This window comes from Microtus pennsylvanicus, chromosome 5 (genome assembly GCF_037038515.1).
Source record: "Microtus pennsylvanicus isolate mMicPen1 chromosome 5, mMicPen1.hap1, whole genome shotgun sequence".
NCBI lineage: Eukaryota > Metazoa > Chordata > Mammalia > Rodentia > Cricetidae > Microtus > Microtus pennsylvanicus.
In genome coordinates this window covers 43,191,864-43,210,319 of record NC_134583.1, presented here as the reverse complement: position 1 = coordinate 43,210,319, position 18,456 = coordinate 43,191,864, and the positions used below count along the sequence as shown (strand labels likewise).

Here is an 18,456-nt window from a genome sequence, read left to right as displayed (position 1 = left end):
ACAGAGCTGCTCAGAAATGCGACACCCCCTGTCTATTTCAAGCTGTCTCCTCAAGGCTCAGGAACACTAGCCTCTGCCCAGTGTGACCTGGGCCAACATTCTTCCCATGACAATGAGAGCTACTGGGGGTGCTGAGGGGACAGGACAGCAGCCACCTCGCCAGACTGTACTCTGGTCAGTTAAAAGGCACCCTGACTCCAGGTATCTCCTTTTATTTTTTCTATTATTATTATTGCTTTCTTTTTACAATGTCCAGGATTGCCTCGAACTTGAAGCCATCCTTTTACCTCTGCCTCCATCCTGAATGCTGGGATTATAGGCATGTACAACCGTCTCAAGATTTGCTCTGTTCCAAGAGCCTAGGTTCCACTGGACCGCTGACCCACCATGTGACCTGGGAGGCCTTTCTGCCTCTCTCAGGATCCCTGGCCCTTTATCAGATTTGACTCCACTTCTCAGGGCCTTGTAGGGGCTGCAGATGTTGGGGTGTAAGAAATTGTCACTGCACAGCCTTTGCTGTCCCTCCAGGACAGGGAGGATGGGGTAGGAAGGCAAGGATCAGCTCTTCCACGGCATGGACACAGTAATCAGGAAGGAATGGAGGGGGACAGGCTTTGAAGTAAAGGAAACTTTATTTGGCAGAGAAGGGGCGGTGACGGGTAAACCCGTGAGCTGGATCAGAGGCCCTTGGCAAGCTGCACAGGTCATGTTTACCCTGGTCCCAGCAGGTGGCATCTCTAAGTTCTCCATCTTCCCATAAACTGGCCCCATCTCCCATTACCTCCAACTGGGCGTCTGAAACTCAGAACTAGGTTATTTATAGTAAGCTCAGCAGAGGTGCGGAGGTGCTAGAGACAGCTGTGTTTACAAACATGGCGCCACCTGAACCGAAGAGGTCGAAAAGGCAGCTAGGGTTTCCTTCCCTTCCCTCCAGACCAGGGTTGGGAGATAGAGGGTTAAGAGTAGGGAAGAGGGGGCTGGAGAGATGGCTCAGTGGTTAAGAGCATTGCCTGCTCTCCCAAAGGTCCTGAGTTCAATTCCTGGCAACCACATGGTGGCTCACAACCATCTGTAATGAGATCTGGTGCCCTCTTCTGGCCCACAGACAGAATGTTATATACATAATAATAATAATAAATAAATAAATAGAGTAGGGAAGAAAGTGGGGATGGGGGCTTTGATGCTGGTGCACGTGACCCAACGTGTGTGTCGTATGCAAATTAACTATCATGTTGTTTAAGTAGCCACCCTCGTGGGCCTTCGTGGCCTGGTGGTCCTGGGTCCTGGCCCGGTCCCAGGGCCACCGGAGAAAAGGCCAGGTCTCACAAATCCCTCCTCCGACCTTGACCTAGCTCACATCTTACAGAAACAACCTGTCATCCAAGGGAAGGAAAGTTTTGCCCCTCAACCACTCAAGGGCTCTGCCAGACCAGCTCCCACGCCCCTGTCTGTTGTTGGTGAAGATAAGTGTCGGGTTACCAGTCCAGGGGCTATAGTTAGCTTCAGGAACGTTGTTCAGCAGACCGGGATCTGCGCAGCGCCTGCACGAACTTCAGCCCTAGCCTGCTGCAAAAGACCAGAGCCCGGGCCTTTCTAGGCCTTCGCCATCTCCAGGTGGGTTCTCGTCCCCGCTCCGCCCCTCTCCAGGCGGAGCCACGTAACTGCCCCACCTATACCACTGCAAGAAGTCCTGGATAGCCTGAGTGTGGGGCCATCTGGTAGTTATAGATTAGGGCTTGAAATGGGGACAGTAAAATCCAAATCCCTGCCCACCCTTAGATTTGTCTTTGGCCCCGTCCCACATCACTCCTGAGGACCCTCGGGTGCGGGAGGAAGGTGCTGCTGGCTTCACCATCATCCGGATCCTGCCATCCCGGGACTCCTCCAAGGATGATTCTGGAGGATCTGTTAATGGTCCTCAGTTGCCTCAGCCTGCACTCCCTCTGGAAGGTAACTCTTGGGACTATCCTTTGCCAGCAAGGGTCAGTCGTGGGTCAGATGCTGAGAGGTGGTGGTGGAGGACTGGTCAAGGAGACCTCCTAGGAGACTTTGTGCTGCTTCCAGTCCTCCTCTGGTTCCCTTCGGGAGCCCAAGTGCCTGATCTCTCTCCCAGAACTCCACCTCCCTGTTGCCTTCGGCTTTCTCTTTCCCACTTCCTCTCACCTCACACCACAGGCTTAGCACAGGCAAACCGCTGCAGGGACCAATGTGCTGCTTCAGGCCCTGGCAGACCCTGACAACCAGGCCACCACCCCAGCCCACCTTGAGCTTAGAATAACGTCTTCTAAAGCTGGAGAGCATCCAGATCTCAGAGCTGGCAGCAAGGTTTCTCCAAGGGGAGGAAACAGCTGAGGAGGATGAGGACCAGGACAGGGATCAGATACTGGCTGCAGTTTATTGCCTGCAAATGATCAGAGCCGGGAAAACACAGGGACCAACCAGACTCCCCTCTGAAAAGATGAGATGGTGCTGTTTAGGTTGTGCCACGGTGGTCTCTAAGCTCTTCTCACAATAATGCTGGAGGCTGGAAGTACCCGTAATTCATAGGAGAATGTGAAGTCTAGGAAAGCCCTGTCCTGAGAATCGCTCGAGATCCCAAAGCTAGCCAAGCAGGTAATGTTTAAATTCATGTCTGGCTGGGCAGTGGAGACACACGCCTTTAATCCCAGCACTCAGAGAGGCAGAGGCAGGCGGATCTCTGTGAGTTCCTGGACAGCAAGAGATACACAGAAAAACCCTGTCTTGGGGGCGGGGACTAAATTCATGTCTGTCTGGCTCTACTGCCTGTGTTATTTCTGCCACTTGGGATCTTGTCGATTATGCATCAGATGTTTAGACATAGAAATGATAACCTGTGATTCTGAACTGATCTAGGACCCCGGCCAGCATTCTAGTTACCCTCTTTCTATGTGGAGTCTCCTTCCGTGTGTCCACAGGTCCAAGCTGTTCCTATCCTGCCCCTGAGCCTGGTTCCAGACACGTTCGATGATGCTTATGTGGGCTGCTCTGGGGAGATGGAGGAGAGAGCAGGCCTGCTGCTGGAGGAGGAGATGGCACGCCACGCCCTGCTCCGGGAATCCTGGGAAGCAGCCCGAGAGGCCTGGGCACACCGGCGCCACATGCTCACCCTACCGCCTGGCTTCAAAGCCCAGCATGGAATAGCTGTTATGGTGTACACCAACTCATCCAACACCTTGTACTGGGAGCTGAACCAGGCTGTGCGGACAGGGGGTGGCTCCCGGGACCTCTACATGAGGCGCTTCCCCTTCAAGGCCCTGCATTTCTACCTCACCCAGGCCCTGCAGCTGCTGCGGGGCTCTGGAGGCTGCAGTAGGGGAGATGGGGAGGTGGTATTCCGAGGCGTGGGCAGCCTTCACTTTGAGCCCAAGAGGCTGGGGGACTTGGTCCGATTAGGACAGTTTGCCTCCAGCTCTCTGGATGAAGCCGTGGCTCGTGGGTTTGGGAATGCCACTTTCTTCAATCTAAGGACTTGTTTTGGGGCTCTTATCCAGGCTTTGTCTGTCTTCCCCGAGGAGCGTGAGGTGCTGATACCCCCACATGAAGTCTTCTTGGTCACTGGGTTCTTCCAGGATGGAGCCCAGAGCGTGGTGACTCTCTGGAGTTATAATCAGACCTGCAGCCACTTTAACTGCGCCTATTTGGGTGGTGAGCGATGCATGGGAGACAGAGAATGAAAGAAGCCAGCATGTGCTGACCTAGTACTGAGAGCCTTGTTAGACTGAGGTTCTGCCAGGTCCTGGGAGAGTTTCAAGATGTGCGGACATTCTCAGTCTTCTCAATAGGGTGGATCTGTGGTACCCGGTAGATTAGGAAGTGAGTGAAGGAGGCCCTGGTTTGATGGGGTGAGCAGGACAGGACTGTGCCAAGTCCAGCTGGGAGGCAGGAATGGAGAGTGATGGGAGGGTGAGCGGAGCAAGGATGGATTGGCAGTCTGGGAAGGGAGCGAGTAGCTGCTTTGAGGTGAAGGAAAAGACAGGCTGAAGGGGGTGGCCACAGGCAAGCCACCTGAGGTGTGGGTGGGGCCTCACTCAGCTGTCTGTTGCAGGGGAAAAGAGGCATGCCTGTGTGTCCTCTGCAGGTAAGTAAGTCATCCTCGAGGCTGCTGTGAGCTGCTCCTGCTTCCCAGCCATGCTGCCCACCTCACCTTCCTTTCTTTCTCTAGCAGAAGGGCAGCCAGAGTTCTCCTCCACAGAGGCCTTGGCTCTGCAATCGGGGAAGACGCTGTTCTTGGCCCCTGGGGAGTTGCAGTTCTTAAGCGCTGGTCCCTGAAAGTCTCTTGGGAATCCTGGGAACTGATGACCTTTCTATGAAGAAGAGGCTTTGAGTGGCCTCAAGATGCCAGAGTGTGGATCTGGTTCTGGTCCTAGGGGCCACTTCTCCAATCAGGGTTGGAGACCCAAGGCCATGGCAAGGCTGAGGGAACCCCACTTCCTAGGATGTGCGAGGTCAAGACTGGATGGCTACTCAATTAAACGGAGCTGTGATATACTCGTGGGCTTTTATGACTGGTTTATTTCATGAGACCATTTGTCCTTGGCAGACTTGAAAGTCAGGGATTGAAAACTAACTTTCTGATCCTCCTAGTGACAGACTTTAACCTCTGCACCTGGGGCTTTTTAACACAGGGGGGATACATGGACTCCCAGACTTCCCCACTCCCAGCCCCCGCCCGCTCTCAGGCCCCCCAACACTCAGGTCTCCTGTTTCCCTGGTCTCTCATCTCCCAGGCCTCCAGCCTCCTAGGCCAGAACTCTTTTCACTAAATACCTAAGGAATTCCAAAGCAGGATTCTAAACCCCAGCTCCCAAAGCAAGCTGTTTTTCTCTGCCCTTCTCACATAGGGTCCATTTTAGGGGAAAGGAAAAGAAGGATCTCAGGACATCAAGAGATGGCGACTGTTACCTGATTTGCACAGCAGAAAGTTTACCAAGGCAAAGAAACACCATGGTCTTGTTACAAGACCCATGCCTACTCAGCAAGGCTGCTACATTCGGTGACAGAAGAGATCCTGCTGTTGTATTAGGACTCGCCCTTGGTCTCCAGACCTTCCTCCAGGGGCAGGTCCCCTGCCCCCTCTGCTTCTTGTTCCCTGTGCACCAACACATGAGCAGGGGAGGCGTGGCTGGACTCTCCAGATGCTGGAGTCTCTGCCTCTCCTGCATCAAGGCCAGCTCCTAAAGAGACCTCAGTTTCCACAATCCCTGGCATGGTCAGTTCTGCTGGGGTCTCAGGGGTGGGGGGACCCAGATTCTGGAAGCTGTTGCGCACGCGGGTGATGTAGCGACTGAGGATGCTGGCGCCATCCGGAGGCCGTGGTGCCCCACCTGCTGCCAGAGTCTTCTGCACACTGACCACCTCGCTTTGCAGTCGAGACACAGTCTTGGTGAGCTCTGTCAGTCTGGTGCCCAGGTCTGAGATGGGTGGGGGCAGGGAGGTCTTTCAGAAGGTGAGCCTATCAGATAGCACCTCTTCTGTCTACCCCTACTCCACCCTACTGAACCTGGGACACCCTGTCTGGATCCTAAGGGAGGACTGTAAGACCTGAAGGGTCAGGAGGGTAGAAAAGCTGTGGGAACAATAGAAGGACAGCGACAAAGGAGGAAAGCCTTAGCTGGGCTGACACTCGCCTGTAAGCCCATCTAGTTGGGAGATGGAGGAAAGATGGAGAGTTCAGAGCCAGCCTAGGCTTCCAAGTGAGCTCAATACCAGTCTGGGAAACCAGGAAGAGAAGGGAGGAGGAAAGGAGGAGAAGGGAAGGGAGGCAGGGAGGAGGGGGAAGGGGGAGGTGGAATATCTGAGCATACGTGGGTCGAATGAGGGAATGAGTCTATAACGACATGTAAACAAAGGTAGAGTAACTGAGACGAGGAACTAGTGGGCAGACAGGACAGGAGCGACCCCTAAGGTAACTGAGTGAGGGGGGTGCGTCTGGGTGTGAGGCACTCTTCCCAGGAAAGGCAGAAACAGTGATGGGGAAGGGTTAGAGGTGGGCAAGTGACCTTTTCTGCGGGTCTCCTCGAACTCCCGCCGGGCAGTCTCTATGTAGCGCTGCACCAGAGCCTTGATGACGCGAAGGCGGTAAGACCCGCGCTCACGCTCCCCTTCTCCGGGCCCTTCCCTTGCCCCAGGGTTGGTCTGCAATGGAAGACGAGTGAATTCTCCACCTTCCTTCAACCTCTCTCTTGACCAAGAATAAAGGAGAAAGGCAAAGTCCCTGGTCTGTCTCCTACAGAGCAGTCCTGGAGGACAGATGGAAGCCATATAGGGAAAATAGACTGAGTGGACAGGGTGTCAGGAGTGTGTGGTGAAGGCTGAGAGTTGGTAGCGGCGTGGGAAGGAAAGACCCCTGCAGAACTGGCAGTAATAGTCCAAAACAGAAAAGTTCTCATGCTCAGACAGGCAGGCTCTGTGAACCTCTCATTCCTCAGGAGGCTTTTCCCGTATGCCATTTAAATCACCCAAGCATGTCTTAAAATCTGGTTGACTGGGCCTTGGGATGGGGGTGGCATGGGCTGCAGGCTGTGGGACTGGAAATGTTGGACTCAGTCAGAACTAGGAAGATGAACATGGAGGCCAGAGAATGGGAATTGGGAGCAGGCTCTCTGGGGACATACGATGGCTTAGGTAACACAGGCAAGGAAACAACAGGCTGAGAAGGAACTCACAGAGGCAGGGATGGTGGGGATGGCGGGGATGGCGGGGATGGCGGGGTAACAACAGGCTGAGAAGGAACTCACAGAGGCAGGGATGGTGGGGATGGTGGGGTAACAACAGGCTGAGAAGGAACTCACAGAGGCAGGGATGGTGGGGATGGTAGGGATGGCGGGGATGGCGGGGATGCCAGGATGGCGGGGTAACAACAGGCTGAGAAGGAACTCACAGAGGCAGGGATGGTGGGGATGGTAGGGATGGCGGGGATGGCGGGGATGCCAGGATGGCGGGGTAACAACAGGCTGAGAAGGTACTCACAAAGGTAGGGATGGCGGGGTAGTCCGACTTCTTGGCTTTGCAGCAGGAGGAGCAACAGCAAACGAACCAGAAAATTCTCCTGAGAAATTACCATGGTGAAAAGAAGTGAGACGGGGCAAAGCCTGGGAAAGCGGGGCAGGAGCTTGGTGGGGCCTCACCTGAGGAGGTAGAAGGCAGCCTTCGGGGAGGGCAGGATGTTGAAGGGCACAGGCAGCGTCAAGCCCTCTCGGAAGTAGGACAGGTAGAGCTTGGAGCGAGCGAACTTCCACTCCACATCAGCGTCATCCTGGGGACCATGAGGCGGGAGGCTATGCAGGGACCACGCTGGCACTGGCCCCTCACTCGCTCGCTCTGCCTCTCTTCCCATCTTAGTCTCCAGCGTGCCAACCATTTTCTTCTCATTCTTATTTCTACCCCCTTCGATCACCCCATTTCCTGGAACTTCTTCCCCTTTCCCGTTCTCTTCCTCTAATTTCCAGTTGCTGCTCAGTCTATTCTCCAGCCTGCAAACCCAGGCTGCCCCCTTACTTCTTGTGTTCCCACTTTCTCTTCTACAACGCCTCCAAACCACCACCTCCACCTCCACTACCACCACCACCTCCACCACCTCTACCACCTCCATCACCTCCACCACTACCACCTCTACCACCTCCACCTCCACCACCACCTCCACCTCCACCACCACCTCCACCTCCACCACCATCACCACCACCACCACCACCTCCACCTCCACCACCACCTCCACCTCCACCACCACCTCCACCTCCACCACCACCATCACCACCACCTCCACCTCCACCACCACCACCATCACCACCTCTACCACCTCCACCTCCACCACCACCTCCAACAACAACAACAACAAGAAAAAGAAGAAAGAGCACTGGGCTTGGTGCCTGGAGACAGCAGCAGCAGCAGCAGCAGCAGCAGCAGCAGCAGCAGCAGCAGCAGCAGCAGCAGCGAGACCCTTGTCACACAGAGGAACCAACAGTGCTCCCGATCCTTGTGTCTCCTCCTGGCCAGGTTGGCTCGGATCCCTACCTCAATCTTCTGGAAGGAGTTGGTGATCATGGCAATGAGCATGTTGAGCAGCACGATGACCATGACGATGGTAAAGATGCCGTACAGGGCCCGGCCCACAAACTCAGGCACCAGGAATTGAGGCATGTCCACCACATTGTGTTCCTCCATGCCAAACATGGTCCAGAATAGAAACTGGAACGTTTCATTGAAACTGGCAGGGTGGGGCCAAGCAAAGGAGAGAAACACGGTGGTAGGGTTGGGAGAGAAGCCAGGCACACTCCCGCCTCTGAAGACTTAGCCAAAGGTGTCTGTGTCCACGAAGCCTTTTGAGCCATCCTTGTGGATACAGACATTTATCTTTTCTTTTCTCTTTCTTTCTTTCTTTCTTTCTTTCTTTCTTTCTTTCTTTCTTCCTTTCCTTTTCTTTTATTTTGTGATAGGATTTCTCTGTGTAACAGCCCTGGCTGTTCTTGAACTAGCTCTGTAGACCAGGCTGGCCTTGAACTTACAGAGGTTCACCTGTCTCTGCCTCCCAAGTGCTGGAATTAAAGGTGTGCGCCACCACTGCCTGGCTTGATATTTGCCATTTCTTAGCAGTAATCCTTATTTAAAAATTTGTTTTATTTTTGGTATGTATATTTTATATATGTATATATGTGTGTATGTACACACAGATATGCATATATGTGCATGTGTTGAGATATGTACTGTGTGTATGCAAGAGCCCACAGAGGTCAGGAGCAGTGAAATCCTGGAGCTGGAGTTAGACAGTCCTCTACAAGAGCAGGAAGGTCCTTAGCGTTGCGGTCCCTCTCCAGCCCCTGGCCAGCCAGTATTACTGAACAAACAGTAGTGATGGGTACTAAGGACACAGTGGTGTATAGAAGCAGAACCCTGTCTTCACGGCCCTTGTGTTCTGGGGAGGCTGAGTGTGAGATGTGGAGAAGAGAGAACGGCTTGTGAGGGGCTGTTAGGGACCACACAGATACAGGGCCTTACAGAATAGAGCTAAAGACTCAGCCATGGCCTTCCAACAGCAGAAACTCATGAAGAGCTCCGGACAGAGGGGCAGCTGAATTACATTTGGGAAGATTTTGTTGGCTGCTGCAACTGCAAGGCAGGCAGATAAAAGAGGAAGCAATGAAGAAAATGTCTTGGTCCGGGTGGGAGAGGATTGTGGTGTGGGACACAGGCGGCACTCCATGCCCAGCACCTGTCTGTTGTTACGCTGCCCTCCACGTGGCACCAAGGGAGATCTCCCTGAATATGACTTAATCTGACGACCTCACTACCCTTCCATACCCGTGGCTACCCTCAGGATATGCCTACCGTTCACCTGAGATCTTCAGCCAAAATGGTTTGTTTCTTCTTTATTGGTGATGTCTGTTTGAGAGTGTCAGGGCCCCTGGATCTGACAGCTGTGAGCTGTCATATGGGCATTGGGAATTGAACTTGGGTTCTCTGAAAGAGCAGCCAGTGTTCTTTTTTGGAGCCCATCCTGGAACTAATAGATCAGGCTGACCTTGAACTCACAGAGACCTGCCTGCCTGGGATTAAAAATACTGGGATTAAAGGCCTGAGCCACCATGGCCTAGCACAGCCAGTGTTCTTAACCACTGAGCTAGCTCTCCAGCCCCACAGCCAATATACTTTTTTATATGTAAGTTTAGTATTATGTACACAGTGTACAGAAGTAGGCATGTATGTCTGCATGCCAGAAGAGGGCACCAGATTTCATTATAGTTATGAACCACCATGTGGTTGCTGGGAATTGAACTCAGGACCTCTTGAAGTGCTCTTAACCTCTGAGCCACCTCTCTAGTCTCCAGTCAAAATAATTTTAAAAATTGATGGTGGTGGCACATGTCTTAATTCCAGCACTCGGGAGGCAGAGGCAGATGGATCTCTGTGAGTTCGAAGCCAGCCTGGTCTACAAGGCAAGTTCCAGGACAACTAGGGCAACCCTGTCTTGAAAAACCAAAATAAATAAATAAGAAACTGTTTACATTTACTTTTTTTTTTAACTTATTCCTGTGTGTGGGTGTTTGTGCACCTATGTGTGTGCATTCTGAAATCACCACAGCACAGGTGTGGAACTCAGACTACCTTCTGGAGTCAGCTCTTTCCTTTCACGGTGTGGTTGCTGGGTATCCAGCTGCGGTCATCCGGCTTGGCAGCAAGCCCTTTTACCTACTGAACCAACTCATCAGCTCTCTTTCTTTCTTTTTGGAACAAAGTCTTATGTGGCCTAAACTAGCCCCACTCTTGTTAAACCGCAGAGGATGACCTTGAACTTCTCACCCTCCTCCCCTATTCCAGCACTGAGATAACAGGCGTGTGTCACCATGTACAGCTAGGAGCAAGTACCACTTTAGAAGGATGCGAGATAATCAATGTCAGTTCACAGAAGTGGAAAGTCACTGTCTCAAAATGATCACTGTAGACATTGATTCAGGTACAGATCAATCCGTGCCTGGGTAGGGTGGTACATGCTAGAATTCCAGCACTTGGGGTGAAGGCAGGGGATCAGGAATTCAAGATCATCCTCAGTTACACATCAGCTCCAAAACTAGCCTGGGCTACTTGGGAATCTATCTCAAACCCCACTGACCCTCAACATCGTCCACGGACGTTAAGCCCAGTGGGTACATACCGCAAGCAGTCTATGTCAGAACACCTCGCTGCTAGGAAAGGGATTCTCTGTCGCCTTTCCAGTGGAGAGCCGTTCTTGGCCAAGGGCCGATGCCACACCAGGCTCCCCTGATGTGATGCAATGGAAAACGCTTCTTAGCCAGGTGTTTGCGTGTCAGACTGGGTAAGTTTATATGCACCACGTGTGTGCAGGGCCCGTAAAGACTAGAAGTGGGCGTTCTAGTCCAGGATCCCCTGGAACTGACTTTACAAGTAGCTGTGAGCCAATACAGGAACAGAACCCAAGTCCCCAGCAAGATCAGTAAGCAGTCTTTCTGTTTTGTTTTTTAAATGGGTCTCCTGTATCCAAGGCTGGCTCAAGGTCATTTTATAGCCAAAGATGACATTGAACTTCTGATGCTCTTGCTTCAGGTTCCCAGTTGCTGGGATCACAGTGTGTGCCACCATGCCCAATTATATAGTGCTAGATCAAACCCAGGGCTTCACACACGCCAGGCACGTGTGCTACCAACTGAGCCGCAGCCTCAGCTCCTACATGCGGGGGTTTCTAATAGGGTCATAGGAAGTTTGGAACAAGGGCTGCAGAGTAATTTTATAAAACTGATACTAAAGTTTTCAAAGTGATAGTGGTTTGTGATCATGTTCCTAGGAGACATCTCAGATTATTCGGGACTAACATGTCAGAATTTACTTTTAAGTGTTGCAAGAGATAGTGGGGGGAACTTTAATCCAGCACTGCTGAGGCAGAGGTTATGTGGATCTCTGTAAATTCGAGGCCAGCCTGGTCTACTCAGTGACCTCTAGGACAGTCCAACTACATAGTGAGACCCTGCTTCAAAAACCAAATAAGCAAAAGGGAAAAAAGAAACAGATCAAGCAAGTGGCAGCAAAACAACAATGAGTGAAGGGGGTGGGAGCCAGTGAAGGGGTGGGTGCAGTGAAGGGAGTGGGAGCCAGTGAAGGGGGTGGGTGCCAGTGAAGGGGGTGGGAGCCAGTGAAGGGGGTGGGAGCCAGTGAAGGGGGTGGGAGCCAGTGAAGGGGGTGGGAGCCAGTGAAGGGGGTGGGAGCCAGTGAAGGGCGTGGGAGCCAGTGAAGGGAGTGGGTGCCCAGTGAAGGGGTGGGTGCCCAGTGAAGAGGGTGGGTGCCAGTGAAGGGGGTGGGAGCCAGTGAAGGGGGTGGGTGCCAGTGAAGGGGGTGGGAGCCAGTGAAGGGGGTGGGAGCCAGTGAAGGGGGTGGGAGCCAGTGAAGGGGGTGGGAGTCAGTGAAGGGGGTGGGAGCCAGTGAAGGGAGTGGGTGTCAGTGAAGGGGGTGGGAGCCAGTGAAGGGGGTGGGTGCAGTGAAGGGGGTGGGAGCCAGTGAAGGGGGTGGGAGCCAGTGAAGGGGGTGGGAGTCAGTGAAGGGGGTGGGAGCCAGTGAAGGGGGTGGGAGCCAGTGAAGGGGGTGGGAGCCAGTGAAGGGGGTGGGAGCCAGTGAAGGGGGTGGGAGCCAGTGAAGGGAGTGGGTGCCCAGTGAAGGGGTGGGTGCCCAGTGAAGGGAGCGGGTGCCAGTGAAGGGGGTGGGAGCCAGTGAAGGGGTGGGTGCCCAGTGAAGGGGTGGGTGCCCAGTGAAGGAGTGGGTGCCAGTGAAGGGGTGGGTGCCAGTGAAGGGGTTGGGTGCCCAGTGAAGGGGTGGGTGCCCAGTGAAGGGGTGGGTGCCCAGTGAAGGGGTTGGGTGCCCAGTGAAGGGGTGGGTGCCAGTGAAGGGGTTGGGTGCCCAGTGAAGGGGTGGGTGCCCAGTGAAGGGGTGGGTGCAGTGAAGGGGGTGGGAGCCAGTGAAGGGGGTGGGTGCCAATGAAGGGTATGGGTGCCCAGTGAAGAACGGCACACATGACTGGGGAATCTCTTCATTACTATTCCCATATGATTGACATTTGTCAGAGAGAAGGGCTGGAAACAAGTGGCTGTGCAATCAAATAAATTAGCGACTGTCCGAGTAAATCACTGCAGGCTGGTAAGAGAGCTACTGAGTGAGCCACCAGGGAAGGGCCACCCCAGCCCCAGCGCCGGGTCCGGCGTACTTGCCCAGCTGCTCCGTCTCCTGGTACGGCACATAAATGTTGTTGAGGCCACAGAGAAAGGCAGTCAGGATGATCATGAGGATGAACATGAACCTGAGAGGGAGTAGGGTGTGAAGGGGTCAGAGCAGGTCTCCACCCTAGAAGTCGGGGTCTGGGAAAAGGAGTCAGGGAAAGTAGAGGTTGGCCTTCCTAGCTCTTTGTTTTTATTTGATTTTTTGCCTTCTGACTTTAATTTCCAAGAAGAGGAAAGCAGTAAGACATAGAGTTGTTCTAGAAGTGGGGTTCAGAAGCAGCCACCAAGGGCTCTTTCTGCTATTGGTGGCTTGTAATGGTGACAAGGGCGGGAGCCGTACACCTCCCTGCTGAGAAAAACACATTCACATTCTGCCTCTAGATTCCAGGGTTCAGAGACCGCTGGAGATCTGTCTTGTGAGAGGAACATGGGTTTGGAAGACAGAATCTGTGGGTGCGAGGGGAGTACACACCGGATCATGTCGTCAATCATCCTGCCAATGGAGATCTGCAGAGTGCCCAGTGACTCGTGAGCTGGCAGGATATATGCCAGCCGGGTGAAGCTCAGCATGCTGGTGACGGCGAAGAGCACCTCGGCCAGGAATTGAGGGTCCTCTGTGCGCCACTCACTCCGCTCTGTGCGGGGCAGAGGGGGCAGTGGCTGAGCGGCAGTACTATGGGCCGCGTGACCAGCTACCTCTGCACCCGCCATGTCTTCCTCACCAGGATGTACTGTGTCTCATCGAACTAGTAACCAAAATAAATTCTAAACTCCTGTCTTAAGTTGCTCAGTATTTTTGTTGTTGTTTTTGTTGTCTGATTTTCAAGACAGGGTTTTTCTATGTAGCCTTGGCTGTCCTGGAACTAACTCACTCTGGAGACCAGGCCAGCCTTGTATCCCCCCCCCCCAAGAGCTGGAGTTAAAGGGAGTGTCACCAGTGCCTGGGAAGGTCACACCCTCACCAGCAGCAGTGAAGTAGTGGCAGGTAGCGCTGTCGGAGGCTTCTTGGCAGTGCAGGTAGGCCAGCCCAGCCAGCAGGAGGCGCAGGGCAAAGGATGCCAAGTACAGCGACAGGATGACCACATCCAGGAAATTCCACCAGTCCAGGAGGTAACTGCGCAAGCCCTCGATCCACACCTCCTTACACTCAAACCACAGGAAGCCTGGAAGGGGAGAGGGGTCGGGAGAGAAGGGAGGAGCCTCCTCCTCCTTCAAGGACACAGATAGGTTGCGGTGACAGGGCATTGATGGTGTGTGTGTGTGAAACATTTAACCCATCCATGTGCAAAGTGACCTTCTGGAAAGATAAGGATCCCCTCATTGGTGCAGACTGCTCTCACGATGGATGTGACCCACACAGGAAGCTAGACAGGTGTCACGCAAAGAACAAGCCCCACAGGGACCCCACCAAACCATATTAGGCAAATATTTAAAGACTCCATTTTATTATTTTTTAAATTTAAACGTTTGATATTGGTGTATATATATGTGTGTGTGTGTGTGTGCGCGCACGCACATGTGGAGGTCAGAGGACAACCTGTGGGAGCTGGCTCTCTTCCCGCACCAGGCGCCATTGTTCACTGAACATCTGAACCCCTGGCACCTTTGAGACAGGGTCTCACTATGTAGCCCTGGTTGGCTTGGAATTTGTTACCTCAGCTTCCTGAGTGTTGGGGTTACAGCCGTGTGCCACAGCAACCCAGCTCTAGTATACGATCTTGAATTATCAGCCTGCTCGGTGTGGCCAAGTCTCGGTGCCAGAGCTGCCCTTGGAGATGGATCTCGCATACGTACCCGTGACCCAAATCATGTGTAGTGAAGTCTCCCAGACACTCTGGCTGCGGCCTTTGAAGGTGCTCAGCTGAGTCTCCATGACCAGGGACTCTCCCAGCAGGAATATGAGAAACCACAGATAGGAGGCAGAGTGCAGCAGGAACTTCAGCACTGGGACCTTCAGCAGACGGCCGAGCTTTGGGGGAGACAGGAAAGCGTGGCTGTCAGAGGCCCATTGTCCTTGGAGCCCTCTAGACAGCTTGGCCCCCATGTGAGTCTGCGGCCTTCAGATTCACCCACTCATCTAGGCAATACTATGAAGAATGTGGGGTGCAGTAGGCCCTATATTTTCTGTCTGTTTTCTCTTTCACAACCATGTAAGATGTTATTACTGCCTCCCCAACTTTTTTGGGGGGTGGGGAGAATCCAACAGGAGAAGTTCAAACTGAACCAAACTGAAAGGTAAGAACATCACCACCCCCTTCTAAGCCTGCTCCTCTTACCTCAGAAAGCACCGGGCTGCCCAGCAGGGGCCTGTGTGGCCCCTCTCCACCCTTTCTCTTACCGCAGTCTGGCAGTTTTGTAACGCCTGTCCCTGCCCCCAGCCCCCTGTATACTTCCAGAACACAAAGCAAGGAATCACTCATCTTATTCTTTGTACCCGGGACTTGGGCGCCAGCCAGTAGCCAATGCAGAGGAAGGGCATGGTGAGGAAGATGAGAAAGGCAACGAAGAGCTTCCAGATGGTGGTGCTTCCACGCCAGCCAGCCAGGTTCCCACACCAGATGGAAGACAGAACTTGCTGGCAGATGGGGTGTGCTACAAACTAAGCAAAAATGAGAGGAGGTGGCCACCAGGTGGGAAAGCCAGAGGAGCTGGTTGGAATCAGAGCCCTTACTTCCTGCCACAGAGGTTGAACTGTCATTTTGTCTACATACTAGCCTGCCCAGAAGAAGGCTCCATCTGCCACATGATGGGCGAGTGCCTTCCGATGCTGAGACGCCTCACGCCTCCCTCACAGCCTTTTTTTTTTTTTTTTTTTTTTTTTTTTTGAGACAGGGTTTCTCTGTGTAGCTTTGGAGCCTGTCCTGGAACTCGATCTGTAGACCAGGATGGCCTCGAACTTACCGAGATCCACCTGCCTCTGCATTATGGGTACTGGGATTAAAGGCGTGCACCACTACCAACCGACTCACACTCCACATTCTTGAATCAAAGTCAGGCAGGAGTGGGTAGAACTTGGGGTCTAAGTCTCAGAATTCCCAGTGTTCCCGTCCTCAGCAGGTATGTGTAACACAAATCTAGGTGAATGAACTTGAGTAGGGAAGGGGCATGGAACATGGGTCTCCTTTCACGAGGACCAGGTCAATGAAGACAGCACAAGGGAAGGCTTTGGTAATGTGCCTAGTAGGTAGGATATCTTCATGGATGACAGCATCATCTAAATCCATCTTTCCAGCTTGCATGGGTTGGATTTGGTTCACCATTAGAATTACACAAAACATGTATGGGTCACAGAAACACCTGGGTCCTGCAGAGTCCCTGGAGCCAAACTGACTCAGACTGGAGGAGTGAAAACAAGCAGTTTGTTATCTCCCATAAACAATGGCCGCCAGCATTTCAGGAACTGTCTGTCCTTGGGCTAAAAATACACATAACCTTTAACCCAATTGTTTCTATTATAGGAATTTATTCTATCTGTGGAGACGGAGACGTGAGCTGCGTGAGGAGTCAGGGGCTGGGGGAGGCTGGACAGGGATCCTGTCTGTTGCTTAGCTGTTTGGTAGGACAAAAACAACACCAGCCATTTAAGGCCTTGTTATGCAGGTGAGGCACTGCAGTCTGGGCTAAAGGTACTCAATAAGACAGAGGCAAAGCTAAGACTATGTGAGACCTGAACATGGGATCCTAGTGGTGACTAGTTTTCCAAGGGGGAGTGTGTGGTTAACGCTCAGACTGGAGGTAACCAGGAAGGGATGAGAAACTTCCCCTCTTGCTGGTAAGGAATCATATAGAAGGGGACTCAGAATCAAGGTCTCAAGTCCAGAGGAGAGAAAGTCATGGTATGAGGCTGAAGAGGGACCAGGGGAGGGAGGGCAGGACAGGCAGGAGGCCCAGCTGACCTGTTTCTGGTTGTAGTTGACAGCCAACCGCAATCTTGCCAGGTTGGGGATGCCCTCCTCAAAGGCCTGGCCCAGGCCCTCAGCCTCAGGCTCAGTCTCACTGTCCTCACCCAAGTCATTGAGCACCGCAGTGACCTCACTCTGATTCCGGCACATGCCCAGCAGTTCAAAGCCATAGTCCTGGCAGAGCGACTCTAGGCCAATGTACTGAGGCTGTAAGAGAAGAGAGTGTCTGTGTGTGCCAACACACTTGATGCCACTGGCTCATCTATTTCTTCTCTGCTACCTCATCAAGCCTTCTGTGTCTCTTTGCTTATCTGATGCTCTCCCCACCTCATCACTGAGCCACTTCAACCCAAACATGCTACCTCTCATGTCCCTGGACTTTTCTAATTCCTGCTTCCTGCCCCGCTTTAACTCTTGACTGACCATGCTTTCTTCACATACAGCTATCACTGTGATGTGTGTGCAGGTCATAGCACACGTGTGGAGCTCAGGACATGCATACAGCTATTGCTGTGACGTGTGTGCAGGTGCACAGAGCATACATAGCACACGTGCGAAGCTCAGACATACATACAGCTATCGCTGGGATGTGTGTGCAGGTCATAGCACACACGTGGAGTTCAGGACAACTTTGCAGAATTGTTTCCGCTTTTCTATGGGTCCTGCGGGTTGAATTCGGGTCTTAGGCTTGCACAGAGGCGACAGTTGTTGTCTGCTGCACCGTCTCACTGCTCCACCGTTACCCTTGTGCTCATCCTGTTCATCTTTCTGAGCATCCTTATATGGAACCAGTGCAGGCAGTTTAAGGAGACGTGAAGAGTGAGCGGCTCTTGGCTGCACATTCCCCTCCCTATCCTGTTTTATTTGGGGCCTTTTTCTAGGACAGGATCTAAGCCAGGCTTCAAAGGTCTAGGGTACCTTTAGTACTGTCCCTCAGACAGGAAGCTTTTCTGTTTTGTTTTACAGACCTTAGTCTCTCCCGCTATAAAGTATGGATGGGAATTCCTGCTCTGCTCACTCCCCAGGCTGCTAAGAGAGGGAAAGTCCTCTGAAAACACCGCTCCTTCCTGTTCGTTCTTCTGCCTTTCTGACCTCATCTTGTCCTAGACCTTCCTAATATCCTCATAGGCTTCCCCACCTAATGGCAGTCTTGAGGATGGGGACCTAGTCTGGCTTGGCATACAGGGAATGCCAATGACTCAGTGCCAGGTCCGGGACCAGACACTCTGCTTCATGTATCTTTGGTCCATCCCAGGTCCTCACACTCTTTTGGGGAGGGTGGGGTCACTGAGGTAGGATCTCATGCATTCCAGGATGGCCTCAAACTTGCCGAAGATGATCTTGAACTCTGGTCATTCTGTGTCCACCTCCCAGGTGGTGGGATTACAGGTGTCTACCAACTGAGTGAGCCACACCTCCACATTATAGCCCTCTGCCAGGTCTGCAGCCTGCTCCAGCTAGTTCCCTGCTCATCTTCCCCAACCAGCCCCTTCAGGTCAAACAAACGGTCAAACAAATGCCTCTTCCCTTAAGAACCTTCCTGGGACACGAATGCCGAGGGTCACTCCTTTTTCCTGCTTTCTGTGCTTTGGAAGTCCTGTGAAGACCATCCACAGAGGCACTGAATGAAGTCCTGGGAGCATCTTGTCCCCTTTTCCCATTCGTGACCACAAGCTCGGGAATCCCAACACAGCACTCCACATGAAAATACAGTGGGTAGGCTGGGCGGTGGTGGCACACGCCTTTAATCCCAGCACTCGGGAGGCAGAGGCAGGCGGATCTCTGTGAGTTCGAGACCAGCCTGGTCTACAGAGCTAGTT

General features: G+C 52.9%; 2 protein-coding genes across 7 annotated transcripts in view; one reads left to right on the top strand and one right to left on the bottom strand.

The window, feature by feature from the left end:
- The first annotated feature begins 103 nt into the window (after positions 1-103).
- Art5 (ADP-ribosyltransferase 5) lies at positions 104-4,509 on the top strand. 5 transcript variants are annotated; one of them, XM_075971679.1, is made up of 7 exons: positions 104-201; positions 1,367-1,614; positions 1,780-1,950; positions 2,937-3,347; positions 3,513-3,666; positions 4,067-4,099; positions 4,184-4,509. In XM_075971679.1, the coding sequence occupies exons 3-7, from the start codon at positions 1,891-1,893 to the stop codon at positions 4,288-4,290; spliced, it is 765 nt and encodes a 254-aa protein (XP_075827794.1). In that variant the 5' UTR covers positions 104-201; positions 1,367-1,614; positions 1,780-1,890; the 3' UTR covers positions 4,291-4,509. The 5 variants fall into 5 exon arrangements, with proteins under 5 accessions (XP_075827794.1, XP_075827793.1, XP_075827791.1 ...); XM_075971678.1 differs by having other exon boundaries at positions 106-201; positions 2,937-3,666; positions 4,187-4,509; XM_075971676.1 differs by having other exon boundaries at positions 106-201; positions 2,937-3,666.
- A 12-nt stretch (positions 4,510-4,521) lies between these two features.
- Xndc1n (XRCC1 N-terminal domain containing 1, N-terminal like) overlaps positions 4,522-18,456 on the bottom strand; it is a 33,505-nt gene continuing 19,570 nt past the window's right edge. For both annotated transcript variants that reach the window (XM_075971666.1, XM_075971667.1), the window contains 11 exons: positions 16,631-16,843; positions 15,169-15,333; positions 14,529-14,703; positions 13,697-13,897; positions 13,207-13,369; positions 12,722-12,814; positions 8,032-8,224; positions 7,149-7,276; positions 6,991-7,069; positions 6,021-6,156; positions 4,522-5,432 (listed from right to left, as the gene is read on the bottom strand). In XM_075971666.1, coding sequence (XP_075827781.1) covers positions 5,041-5,432; positions 6,021-6,156; positions 6,991-7,069; positions 7,149-7,276; positions 8,032-8,224; positions 12,722-12,814; positions 13,207-13,369; positions 13,697-13,897; positions 14,529-14,703; positions 15,169-15,333; positions 16,631-16,843 — 1,938 coding nt within the window. In that variant the 3' untranslated portion in view covers positions 4,522-5,040. The remainder of the gene's footprint in view (positions 5,433-6,020; positions 6,157-6,990; positions 7,070-7,148; positions 7,277-8,031; positions 8,225-12,721; positions 12,815-13,206; positions 13,370-13,696; positions 13,898-14,528; positions 14,704-15,168; positions 15,334-16,630; positions 16,844-18,456) is intronic.